Genomic DNA, 14,357 nt, shown 5'->3' with positions numbered 1-14,357 from the left:
CGTCATCCGTCTGTAATCATTTTTTTTTTCAAAAATGCTACTCCTCCTACAGTTTTGGTCCTTATACATTGCCATGGTTACTAAAAATAGAAAGTTCTGTGAAACTCCTATAAAATGTTACCCATCCTAAAGTTTTGGTCTGATTTCAATATAACTCGGCATACAGGGAGCCTACACTAAGAAACACAATTTAGTGCTTCAGTTTTTTATTTCGATGAACGGCGTTGCCATGGTTACTAAAAATAGAATTTTATTTGAAAATTCTTTAAAATGCTACCACTTCTAAAACTTTGGTCTGATTTCAATATAATTTTCCATACAAGTAGACAACATTAAGATACATAATGCTCTTTATTGATGCCTGTTGCAAGTTTCAAATCCAAGTGCTACTTTTCCTCTATTATACGTACAGATATACGTACAGACCAGTAGAGCTACAGTCTCACCAGAGACTTCTGGTTTTCAATGAATAATTTGTTCCCTTACAATTAAAATGACTCAGGTATGATTTATTCAAGGACTGATGTTTGATGTAAAAATGCAGTAGTAAGGGTGCACATGTATAATGACAAGTCATAAAATATTTCAATTGAGTTTATTATCACAGAATTTTTTAAGAATGTTGCAACAAAATATTCACACAAAGTTTTGTACAGCTACAGTAAATAAACCATCCTGGACAAATAAAATTCTTAAGATTTTGTTTCATTCAAAATCTAGAATAGGATTTTTACAATTTAAAAAGAGACTCAATTTTACATGTTTAAGGTACATTGATACTCTGATAAGAGGGATAACTCTTAATGACATAAATGTATATTATTCCTTTACATATTTGCTAAGTTGAGGTGTCTTTTTTGTCCAATTTTGCCCTGCAGTCTATGCTATAGTTGTTTGTATTTTACTTATAAAATACATTTCTTTTGGAAAATCATTAAGATTCACGAAACATTTTATATGACTGAGCACAGGGTTTATGAACCTTAACAGATTGTATAATGCACTAGATTACTGAATGTTTAACTTTAATTTAGCATTTTTCTAATGTTTATAGCATTCTGGATTACATTGCATCATTCTAATTTGAGCAGAGCAACTGGATTGCGAAATAAACATACATGTATATAATAAAGATAAAAATGAGAAAATTTTAAGCTGAAGAATTTATCTGTTACACTACTCATCATTTGGACAGTAGCAATTTTAATTATGATATAATGATTCTCACATAAAATTTAAATATTTACACATTCAGAAAAATATTAAAGTGTCGTTTACATAATTCACACACCAAATGTCACATGACAAATATTTGTTTTCTAGTTGTCTGTCAGGTAAACTGAAGTCTGAAAGTAATCAACAAATCAAGAAATGTGAACCACTCATTCTTCAATGTGCCACTATAAACAAAGAATACAACCTCCAATGCTCTATGTATGACATGATAACATAATGGCAAAAAAAAGCACCATATTACACAAATCACAGGAAAACAAAAATTTTAAAAATGTCAGAAAAAAATTCAGAGTTTGTATTGTTGAAGAAGCAAATTCATATTAGTAAAATTGCTTTTTTTTTGGCTTACTTTTCTGCTTCAAGCTCAAAATTTTACATTAGTTCAAATGTAAATGAACAAAAATGAAGCAATGGTAAATGTAAATCCTTGTAAATAATGATTTGATATGTGCAGGAAAAAAAAGTCAACATCAATTCCACTTCAGTAAAACTGCAACCATTAAGGAGCATTGTGCATTGATTGATGTATGTACACAAATACTCAATACAGATTCAAAATGTCAACTTAAAATATTGTCCAAATACCATGGTTATGATATAAAATTAAATTTCTTTCCCCAAATAAAAACAGATTTTCCAGAAGGCAGAAGCACCCCGGCCTAAGGAATTAATGCACTGCACCCTTTTGATTTTACAAAATTGGTAAGTGAATATCAGAGAAAATTGGAATGAAATAGGTCAAGAGAAAACTGACTGGAGTAGAGGGAGTTTCACAACCAGACCTTAAAGTTCCAATACAAACAGGAGCAATGTAATACAGTGTTCTATCATAGTTCTTAACTGAATGAATTCAGAAACTTCTTCTAAAATGCAACTGTCACAGATAAATGGAAAACATGTACATGTACTTGCAAAAATCATACAACCTCTAAACCCATATACAGTGTTATGCCGTATATCTATAAACACATATTCTTTAAAAATAATCCCCAACTTAAAGATGAAAGATATATTGCCATAAAAACATACATAATACAACCTAGAAATACTATAATTTGACAGAACTAAAGGGTTTGAGCATAGGTACCCATCTGAAGTACATTGATGATAAAAACTAATACAAATAATGAATTTAAAATTTGAAACGTGTCATCAGGTCACTTCTACTTCTCTAAAAAGGGTCATTTAAGCTTTTATCACCTGAAATTTTCAATTTATACCTTATTAATGCACAATATTGAATGACACTTTCAATCTTAATGAAATACATGAACACATGATGTCATAAACTAAAACATTTCATCACAACTTGTATACTCAAGGTATATTATATTGATCAAACATGATAATTCTCATAATAAATAAATTCAAATTCATTTACCTCCCTTTAACTGCTAGATATGTACTCATCATTCAAATCTTTTCACATCTGGGACCACAAAATTGTAAATTTTTTTCTTCAAATTCATAAAAACCTTACAGTAATACATGTATACAGGGTTACTTTCACCCCCTGTTATTTTCATCCATTCACACTTGCAAATAATTCTGCCCCAATTTAAATGTGCTTAATAAGTTATGTTTAAGAAATCATACTGTTTTCTTTGAATTCGCCCCATTTAAATTCACTCACCTGCGAGTAAAGTAAAAGGGATGAAAACAGAATGGGGGCAAAAATTCCCTTGTATACAGTAATACAGATTTAAGTTTTGTGGATACCATATCGGTCACTGTTATCATTATGCACTATTTTCCCAGCATTTCTGCCTTCAGACGATCAGCTATAGCTTTCCTCATGGCCATCTTTTTCTCCTCCTCGGGACTAAGTTTATTGGATTTTTCTGACACTCCATCTTCCATGGCTGATTTGGCCATGCGAGCAGACACGGGACGTTTTGGTTGGGACTTTTCTGCAGCTAATAACTGCTTTTCTCTTTCCTTTTTCTTCATTTCTAGCAATTTGTCTCTTTGTTGCTTCAAAAATTCTTGTCTCTTCTTTAGTTCTTCTGAGTTCATGTTTGACATGGCTGCCTGTATTTCAAAATGAAAAAAAATTATTACTTAACTGAAACAGATCTAAGTTCATGTGTATAAGTATAATTTTTTCTCCACAAATGCCTTGTGATTGGAATTTTAAGCTGTTCAAATACAGAAAAGTTAGATAATTAATCTAGTGTATCTTTTGCTATTTTTAACGTTTCTGCAATTCCACTAAACAGTAAACATAGAAAAAATGGACAAATTCTTGTTGCAATTTTACAGTATCTGTCATTTTGATCAAGATTTTGCATGTTTCACAAGTAATCTTACCTTTCCAATTCAAATGGCCTTGTATCTAAATTACTTTGAATTTAATAAAAAAAATATATAACCAGTGAAGAACCTAGCTAACACAAATACACAAAGCAGAATTACAGATCCCAGTACTCACAGCAGCTGCCTGGACAGCCGAAGTGGAAGGTTTGTTTGAAGTGGGCGTGTCATCTGTCTGTTTTAACCAGTTAGCTGCAGCCTCTGCACTCGACATCTGCGGTTTCTGTTGACCGACACTTGGTAGTTTCTGGGAGGCGATGGCTGCAGTGACACTAGCCGCAGGGACAGGTTCTGCTGGTTTAGGAGGGGGTGCGGCACTTTGGGGAGCAGCAGGAGTCACTGATATACTAGGCTAAAAATATGGTATAAATAGCTATTAATGAAATATGCCTTTTCTTTATAGTTTGCAAGACAAACAGATCAACTAAATAAATGTCAAATTCATTAAACAAGAGGTACAAATGACTCAACCATATTTTTGCCTTTTGTTGATTATCTCCCCTTGAAAGGGAGCTTGTTCTGTTATTTGAACAACTTATAACGAAGACTTGTACCAACAAATTACAATTGGACAAGTTGTTCTAAAGAAGAAAAATAGTGAAGAGTTTATGGATGGAGAGCTTAAAGCAGCTGAACAAGCAACTTGACAGTTAGACAGACACTTGGCTATGGGGGATCAGAAAAGCTTAATTTAGCTTCAACTAAGATGAGCTAATAATATACATTAAAAGGTAAGCAAGTTTGATTTTTGATCATTTTGCACTAGGAGTCTTCTCAATTGGATTGCATAAAAAATGATACAGATAATCTTTAAAAAAGGCTTAAAAAAATTGAAAGAAAGATTTGAAAATTTACTTCATCATCAATCAAAGGAAAAAACATTAAAATCTCAATATCAACAGGAAGAATGAGTTATTTTCTGTGTTCACTAAGTACACCCACCCAAGAGTTAAATTCTCAAAATGCTTAACATTTATTATGATATGTTTCGTTCATTCTGTGTCAGTGTGCTTGTACTTCAACAATACCTGACAATTTTTAAACATAATGCATGACCTAACCATATGTTTATAGTTTTGATGCTGAAACAAACATGCAGGCAAACAACCTCCCTTCTACAATTACAAATTATGTGCAGAACAATACATGAAATACCTAATAGGGTACATTACCTAGCTAATTCACAGCTTTGTGATCTATGACAGATTAACATATTAAGCAGACCTGTTTCTTTGCTTCCTGCAAATCCAAGTTAAAAATCCCACAAATGCATCAATACATTGAGGAAAATGGGGAACATAATCTGACAGTCAGAGGTGATAATAAAGTGATAAAGATTCTCCAGAATTGGATTACTAAGCATTCACTGACTGGGTAACCATTACTAGTTAGTAGTAGATACTGAAAAGTATAGGATGGAAAAAATTCACACAGGCATCATGACCATTTCATTAGCTCCTTTGATTGGAAAATATTCCCACTCCAACTTGACATTTATTTCATAATAATTATTTTATCAGATCATACATAGTTTTGTTTTAGGTTTTCATGTTTCCACATTATTTCCTGCTTGCACCTGTAGTTTGCTATCTTGATTTTGTAAAACTTTCAAGTTTGCACCAGTAAGTGCTGACTTGAAAAATATATGTGTTTGTGCAAATAGACTTAAAGTGTTTCATTTACAAGCTAAAGTGATATTTTTTACATACCTGTACTGCTGACTTGAAACCTGTTCTGGGGTATTGCTAGAAGTTGTTTCTTGTTTCAGCTTTCATTTGTGATTTATACTTACCACTGGATCTGTCGGAGGTTTTGCTGGTAATTGTTTATTGATTCCTGATGTAATACATGTACTTACTGCTGACTTGACCATGTTGAGATGTACATGTTGTGGTTTTGTCTATTTTGTTTATTAGTGAATAGATGTAATACTTACCACTGACTTGAGGTCTGTTTGTGGTTTTGGTGGTGGTGGTTTATTAGTGATGTAAAACTTACCGCAGACTTGAGGTCTGTTTGTGGTTTTGGTGGTGGTTTAGTCTCCTTTATTTATAAGTAATGCAATACTTACCGCTGACTTTAGGTCTGTTTGTGGTTTTGGTGGTGGTGGTTTTGTCTATTTTGTTTTTTAGTGATGTAAAACTTTCTGCTGACTTGAGGTCTGTTTATTGTTTTGGTGGTGGTTGTTTTGTCTATTTTGTTTATTAGTGATGTGATGACTTACCGCTGACTTGCGGCCTGTTTGTGGTTTTGGTGGTGGTTTAGTCTCCTTTATTTATTAGTAATGTAAAACTTACCACTGACTTGAGGTCTGTTTGTGGTTTTGGTGGTGGTGGTTTATTAGTGATGTAATACTTACTGCTGACTTGAGGTCTGTTTGTGGTTTTGGTGGTGGTGGTTTATTAGTGATGTAATACTTACTGCTGACTTGAGGTCTGTTTGTGGTTTTGGTGGTGGTGGTTTATTAGTGATGTAATACTTACCGCTGACTTGAGGTCTGTTTGTGGTTTTGGTGGTGGTGGTTTATTAGTGATGTAATACTTACCAGTGACTTGAGGTCTGTTTGTGGTTTTGGTGGTGGTGGTTTATTAGTGATGTAAAACTTACCGCTGACTTGAGGTCTGTTTGTGGTTTTGGTGGTGGTTTGGTGTTTCCTGCTGGTGGTTTACTAGATGCACTGGTTTGTGGAGCCGATTCATTTAATGTCATCCCAAACAAAGCCTATAATGCAGTGAATACAAATCTTCTAATATACATGTATATGCAGATTGACTGTGGATGGCAATCAAATACATGAATTACTAATTGGATAACTACAAGATGACCTAGTTCTGACCGATTAAATGGAAAATTGTATCAAAGTGGAAACATTTAAAACAAATTATTTAAAAATGTGCAAGCAATGACCAGAGTCAGGTATGTAGCATCAGCTTTCTCTGACATACACTGATAGTTAATCTGAGCTAAAGAGCAATGCCAATAGACTGAAGGAAAAAAAAACTACACTGTCATCTCCTGCTGACCTGGTCTAGTTTGGTTTTCTCTTTACTTTTCTCCTCCTCCAGTCTGGAATGTTCGACCTTGGAGATCGTTATCAGACTCTCCATCTCCTTCTTCATCTCCTCTTCTTCCACTGTCTTTTTCTTCTTCTGTTCTTCCTCATATTCCCTTTTGGACTGTCTAATATATATAAGAAAAAAATGCTTATTGGACTGCAAAAATCACTTTTTAATGACAATATATTTCCTCAGAAAATATCATAACATTATGAACTTTTAGTACCATTAGCTACTTTAATTTCTTTTCAGATGATTTTTTAAATTTTTTTTTAAATATATTTTTGTTACAATTTACTGGATTATAAAATGAAGCATTATGCCTTACTCTAAAACAGCTTTCAGGATTTCTTCCTCATTCTGTGCCCCGTACTGCTCATTGGAGGGGGCAGGGGGTGCGGATGTAGAGGGTTTTGATGTCCCCTCACTCAGGCTTTCAGGGAGAGCCCCCTGCATCTGCATGATCATGGCTAGAGCCTGCTGTTGTAACTCAATGTTTTTCTGAACCATCAGTCGAACAAAAATGGTGTAGTCCTCAGCAGCAAAGAACTGCTCAAACAGGCTCTGTAAAACAGATATCATTTTTATATACAGTAATTCAGTCAACAGTATTGAATCTAAGCCATTCATTTTTTTTATGTATCTTAGATCTATTTTACAATTGTTGATAGATATCAATTTGACAAATGGACATGGTGATACCCCACATCTTATTTTTCTTAAGGGGGAGTCTAGGTGTAAATTTCAATGCAATCGTAAAAAGTGGAATCCATGTATGGCATCATTTCAAATCAGACTCGAATTGTATGACATTCATTTTTAATCAAACTCAAACTTTTTAAATGTGTGGGGATTAGAATGTTGCATACAAAGAAAAAAATTGGTTTTAAGGTGGTGAGAAGAGGTCAATCAAAATAAATCAGTGACGAAAAAATAAAAATATGCATTTGAGCTTATTTTTTATTTTAAATTCATTTCCATAAAAATTACAATCTTTATATAGTGTAATAGTCTTCAACACAAGTGCCCCACTTACTCGCCAGTACTCCATTTCTCCCTGTTTATTAAATAGGATATTGATTTAATGAAAATACAGAGAGAGAGAATATGAATAGATAGCAAGGGCCACCTTTAATGACTATCATGAAAAATTTTAAGTTGCCCCAGATAATTTGAAGTATTCACATCATGTACAATTTAAGATTAATTTATATTCTGGTATTCATGAATATACTACTGAGTTTGATTACTTCAGAAATCAATATAAACTGTCTTTGTCAGTATCACTAGAGGCAGTGAAGCGGCTAAATTTGTAACAGAACTAGTCATCAGGTGGCCATGAAATGAGGAATAAAATTTCATTTTACCAAGCTGACTCTGCACTTAGCAGGATAGTAAAAATTACAAAATCCAACTAGCTTTAATTGAACATGAAATACTGGATCTCCTGTTATTTCTATAGATATCAGAATCCTTCTATTTTGTTTTCTGCTTTTCAAATTCAATACACAAAATTTACCTTGAGAGAATTACAATGCATGCATATAATTCTATGCTAACCCTGGGTACCATATATTTGTTTAAAATTTTTCAATATATCTTAATAAATTGGAAATTTCAATGAAAATAAATTATAATTACCGTATAAGTGGAAATTTTAGCGAGGATTTAATTTTGGCATTATTAGCGAGAATGCTGAGATCGCCAAAATTGAATATCGCTAAAAATTAATTGCGTTTTATTTTTAATAGCTTCTTTAGTGAGCATTTTAAAATCACTAAAACTGATTCTTGCTAAAAATAAAATACCAATTTTTAAGGAGAAATAGCTAAATCTGTGTCCTGCTAAAATTTCCACTTCTACAGTATATTCTAATTTAAATGTTAGAATGCATGCAAACTAAAACAGTTTATGGGAAATAAGATATTAAAATTAAAACTGCTTGGATAATGTGTTGATCATCTCTTTATATTTAGATCTACACTTTTTCTCTTCCATGAAATCAGCAGTAATACTGCCCTGATTTTTTTGTCAGATAATTAATCAATAAATGTGATTAAGGAAATAGGTTGACACAGCGCAATTGCTCAACCAGGAATAAATTATGGTTGCGAAATAACTTCACTACAGGACTTTGAACTAGTACATGTATTCTATTAATAATACTTCAATCTGAATTTTGCAAGAAAATATCATGACAATCCCTAAAAGGTGTAAGAAAAACTTGTTCTGAAATGACAATCAAACAATTTTCAAAACTTTTTAGAGAAAGGTGAGGAGGGGGGGGGGGGCTTCTTCTTGGGATTTTACTTTCAAAACCTGAGTTAATGCACTATCTATAAATACTTACCTGGAACATTTCTTTGATTTCCTTTCTCCTGTTCATGTCTTGGACAGCTTTAATGACCTGGTCATGGCTTATACCTGTATCTTTTATGAAGGCGTCCAGCAACTTCTGAATCTATTTAGACAAAGAATTTAAAATCTGAAGTTTTCCCTAGAATCAGTAGAAGTCTCCAGACCTAAGTCTATGGAAAAGAACGACAAGAACTCATTTTGCCCTTCCTTATTTCGCAAATAAAACTTACAATAGCTTTGTATTCCTGGTGAACTTTCTTGTATTCCTCACTGTCTTCAATACTTGGATCAAAAACTGAAATTGAACAGCTTCATATACTTATATAAGCTTGAACCCAACATCACAAGTGATAAAAGGATTATGAAAATCTTAGATAAAAAATAGCAACTGCTTTTCATTTCACTTGCTAAATCAATATAAGTCCGGGCATATCATTATCTTGCAACTTTGAGCTTTTTCAAGGAAACAACAGCTCCTGGGAAAAATTTTGAGAAAATTTTTCAGTTATTTTCAGTGCAACTCCTTTTATATTCTTCAAAATCATTTCAGAGTGTATCTACATGTACTCTGATTTCTTTCCTATATTACAACTATATAAGACATATTTTAACTGTTAGTCTCATTGTTCTGACTATGCCTTCTCATGTTATATATGTATCTGCCATGGATAATTAGAGTCCAAATTATATATCTTCAGACCTTTTTAGACTTAATTAATATACAATTTTTAAATTTATCTTATTATAGGTCTTCTCTAAAGACATATTATCATGATACTCTGTAATTCTTGTACAGAAGACCTAAGAAATATAAGATGACATTTATTTAGTATATTAGTAGCCAGTGCAGCGAACGTTACGAAGCAATGCTCATCACTCCAAGCTCTTCAATAATTCCCCCCCCCCCCCCCCCCGTTACCTGTGGTTCCATAACCCTTAAAGAAATGCATTTCACTGCAAACTACTTTTTTTGCAGAAACAAGAACTTCTAAGAAAAAAATAAACTTATTTTGAATTTATGGATGTATCAAAACAGGGACTTACTAAAACTTACCCATATTCGGTATTTTTCCCCAAGAGAAAATTTCCCTTAAATATCTAATTTTCCCCTTTCAATGAGTAAAAAATTCCCCTGACAATGATAAAAAGCTGAAATAATTTGATTGCGCCCATGTGAAAAGGGTCCATATGGCAATTTTTATGCATTTTGAGTTTTTCACGGATTCTGATAGAGTAAGGTTACAAGTTGTCAAATATGAATTTTTATGGTCCTACCTCTACTCTAAGTAGGTTTTTTCTTCATTTTTATCAAATATACTTTAACAGGTTAATAATGACGTCATGCTTTTCAACAACGTCAAACGTTTTCAGAGTGAACGTTAAATGATTTTCCTCTGTAATTTTACTACGGTGATTAATAGTTGTATAATATTTGATATTTTTCCATGCACCTTATTTTTATCTCATTGTCTCTTTTAATTATTAATAATTATTTAATAGTTATATATATTATGGATTCATCAGTGGTGTATAGTATTATGAGTGAGTGTTTGTTTTACATTTCACTTTTCTATGACACCAGGGGGAAACCTGAACAGCGGGCAACATCCATTCATTTTTTTTTTTTGTTTTTTTTTTTTAAACAATTATTTTCTCAAACAAAATATTAACTGGTAATCCATGCAAGAGTCATTTGATAAGCCTGTAGAATTCGTTTGAAAATTATTTTAATTTAAACATTGCTCTCGATAGCTCAAGATTTCAGCATAAACGATATATCTTTAGTTACCATAGATGTGAAAATTATTATTTTTTTTAATAACAACATTACGCTACCTAAATGCTACTGCGAAGTGAAAATTTATTTGATTGTTCTTTCTTTCTAAAAATTGTGAAGTGTGGTACATGTAACATGTAAAATTTACGATACACAATAGACAGTAAATAAAAGGAAATTCGGTTGATTCGCTGCATCTATAAGGTTGTCTGTCTGCATTGGGTCAATAATGACACTGCATTTTTGAAAATATAAAGGATACACGAAATATTTTTCAGTTTAGCAGTAAAAATATTTTAATATTAACCAATCAAAAGGTGGAAATTTTACAAACAAATGAATGAGTTATAATCCGCAAACATTTACACAATAGATAAACCCAGGATTAACATTTGTAGGATTATGTGTATGTTGGTGAAGGGGGGTGGGGGTGGGGGTGGGGGGAGGGTTAAAAAATCTAAATGGCAGAAACTTACAATTCTTGTGAACACGAGTTAAAATAAATAAAAAAATATTTTATTTACTTCAAAAGTTTTAGGTGCACCCAGTACCATTAACCCTACAACTTGCAGATTTACTTTTTTATTTAGGTTTGAAATAATGCTGCCTATTATTCTTCATTTTATATTTGTACCTTTAATTCTGAGCATTGCCATTTTCAAAATCGCACAGCGATCATAAATACTATGAGCCTGGAACTGAATTGCTATGAATTCAGTATTGTTAATCATGTACACATAATGATACCCTAAAATTAAAAAATCTGGTTTTATTTTATGAAATGGATGGTTTTAGAAGCACACCCATAGAATTAAATCAAAGATGCCATTTACGGTTTATATGTATAGCTTTTGTTAGGGTAGGGGTGGGTTAAAGATTAATAACATGTAATTGTTTATGCCTAAATATACAGTCAGTTGAATATGACTGTTTTGTATAATATATTTCCTGAACTGGCTGAGCTTTGAAATGTCAGATTTTTGTAGGGATGTAAACATCTTAGAAAATCATCATATTATTTATGACCTAATTAAAAAAAAAATCCCCTTCATTCTAATGTTGTTTCTAATTTTATTCTAGAAAGTGAGTTTTAAAGAGTATGAATTCCATTCTGGTCCCGTGCCCAGGGACGTAGCAACAGGGGGGGGGGGGGGGGCTTGAACTTCACTTTTTTCCCCAACCTTACTTATACTATAGGAATTGATAATTGAAAGTCTGGTTGCCCCCCCCCCTCCCACTATTGTGATGTACGGAAAACATAGTATAAAAATTGGTACTGAAAAAAATTGGCCTCTACCCCCCCCCCCCCCCTCCCCACGAAATAGGATTTTCGACTTTGTGCAACATTAACCTTTTTTTTTTTTTTTTTTGCTTGTCAACTTTTTAAGGTACTCTGGTTGCCCCCCCCCCCCCCACTTTCAAAAACGATGCTACGTGCCTGGTGCCAGAAGCTTGTATATGCTAAGTCTTGTAAAGCCTACATGTTACGGAAATATATATTAAGCACCCCCCCCCCCCCCCACCACCTCAATCCCCTGCACTGCAGCCAAAATAAAACAAAATGCAAGCATATTGTTGCCGTTATATGTCATGTATTTTCAGCATTGAATTTTATTTTCTGTTAGCAATTACATGTAGAAATAAAACCCGACCCTGAACTTATAAAGATTTTTTTATACCAAAACAAATAAATATTTTTTGAGCATATCTAATAATATTTATCCATAATTTGATGGCAGGTTAAACAATATATTATTCCACACTGATAACTGCAATGAGAAGTTCAGTGATGATTGAGTTTTTAGCATGATAATTGATCTGTTAAGAGACATTCAATGCTGATCGAGCTTTTATGAAAGACAAAGTTTGGCATGGCTTAAAGAATTAATTTGCAGATAATGCTTAAAACATTTGAACTCCGTATGAAAAAAAACAAAAACAACAACAACACGTAAGTACCAAAGAGTTACATGTATATTAAACTTCGAGATCTTGAAAATAAATAGCTATACATGTATATATAGTTTAGAGAACAAAATTGATATTTTCTTTCATTTATTATTTCATTTGTTTTGAAAACTCATCTGTTTCAATAGAGTTTCACATTTCTCAATATTAGATAAATAGATTCAATATAAATATTTTTATCTATATACCCTACATCCTCTCTCTCTCTCTCTCCTCAGATTTACTTGACCAGCTCTATTTAAGTTAGAACATTAAGAACATTTTTTTTCATTCGGATGTTTTTTGCTTGTTTTAATTTCTCTAAATTGAAGTGTCTTTGTGCAACAAGAATATAAGACAAAACAACATTTTTAAATTTTAATTTATTTAATCATGATTATAAGGTAGACGCTTTACGTGTTTATTATTTTTTTAGAAATGAAATTCGTCATGAAATTATTTCATGCAAACAAAAAAAAAAAAAAAAAAAAAAGCTATAGATAAGAGATTTGAAAAAAAAATTAAAGTCTGTTCAATTTTGCAGTTTTCTTTTTTTTTTCTTCTTCTTTGTTTTTCCTTTTTCTACATTAACCTTATTCCCAAAGTACAACAATATTTTTTTATTTAAAAATGCATGATTATGATGACGATTAAAAGTTTTTTTTTTTATTTGGTCATAAAATATCTCTTTTATAATCCGGGAGAAATTTCATGCGAACATGCAGCTGAAATGTGAAAAAGTACGCAGTTAAAATAATGAATGTCCCTGCCTGGTACCCCTGTTACATCGATTGTTGACATCAGAGTTATCTCTCCTATTTTTATTTATAGAAAATACAAATAATCTTGACTATCGTTCTTACACATTCTTGCTAGATTTGTAAAAAAGATGTATGTTTAATTTCAACATTTGTACAAACAATTTAACAACAGTTTAAGCAGTATGCACCGATGAATCAATGTTTACATGTGATCGACGCGATCGCGATGTATATTTGAAAGTGGTGGAGCGGATCTCAAAGAACTAGGAAGACAATTTTCCTTTGCAATATTTTTTAAGATATACCCTGTCTAAGATGAATTCTAAAAATGGTATAAATATGTAAATAAAATTTATCTAGAGTATAAAGGTTCAATATGCTATCAGAAAACACCTTGTCTACAGCTTCTATACATTTAATTACGCATGTAGGAAAACTATTGGTATTATAGAGACGTATATGTAATAATGTTTGTTAAGAAACCATTTCTAAATGTTTTTATTTATATCTATTATAATCGGTGGATTAGAAGATTCAGATATTGATTCAATTAATTTAACGATGAAAATAAACATGTTGGAAACAGCGATAAAAATTCTGGATGCGTCAAACGTCAAAACACGTGGTAAAAAAAATCTGCGTCGAAGTTCACCGTCAGTCTGCAACGTCACATCTTTATGACGTTATTTCTCTGTTTTAGCAAAAATGCCATAAGGACCCTTTTGTCATGGGCGCAATCATTTGTTTCCTTCATAAGAAGTGGAAATTTAAAGAAAAACTGTTCAAAAGATATGGAATATATCAATTCATATTTTACTATGCTATTTTATGCACTCAAAATGGTCATTTACATGATGAAATTCAGTTGGGTCCCGCAAATGTGCTTGCCCTGCACCGCATGGGATCTGG

At 32.3% G+C, this 14,357-nt stretch overlaps 1 protein-coding gene across 1 annotated transcript in view; it reads right to left on the bottom strand.

Moving 5' to 3' along the window:
* Positions 1 to 969: 969 nt before the first annotated feature.
* LOC134256967 (cilia- and flagella-associated protein 36-like) overlaps positions 970 to 14,357 on the bottom strand; it is a 14,015-nt gene continuing 627 nt past the window's right edge. Inside the window, exons 2-8 of the mRNA XM_062739638.1 lie at positions 9,194 to 9,258; positions 8,956 to 9,066; positions 6,934 to 7,169; positions 6,573 to 6,729; positions 6,157 to 6,270; positions 3,668 to 3,901; positions 970 to 3,267 (exon numbers count right to left, since the gene is read on the bottom strand). Of these exons, the coding sequence (XP_062595622.1) occupies positions 2,983 to 3,267; positions 3,668 to 3,901; positions 6,157 to 6,270; positions 6,573 to 6,729; positions 6,934 to 7,169; positions 8,956 to 9,066; positions 9,194 to 9,258 (1,202 nt within the window). The 3' untranslated portion in view covers positions 970 to 2,982. The remainder of the gene's footprint in view (positions 3,268 to 3,667; positions 3,902 to 6,156; positions 6,271 to 6,572; positions 6,730 to 6,933; positions 7,170 to 8,955; positions 9,067 to 9,193; positions 9,259 to 14,357) is intronic.

Source organism: Saccostrea cucullata, unplaced genomic scaffold, assembly GCF_032062105.1.
Source record: "Saccostrea cucullata isolate Sc308-1 unplaced genomic scaffold, CSIRO_AGI_Scuc_v1 ctg1767, whole genome shotgun sequence".
NCBI lineage: Eukaryota > Metazoa > Mollusca > Bivalvia > Ostreida > Ostreidae > Saccostrea > Saccostrea cuccullata.
Note: the sequence above shows the minus strand (reverse complement) of the source record. Positions and strands in the feature narration are given on the sequence as shown.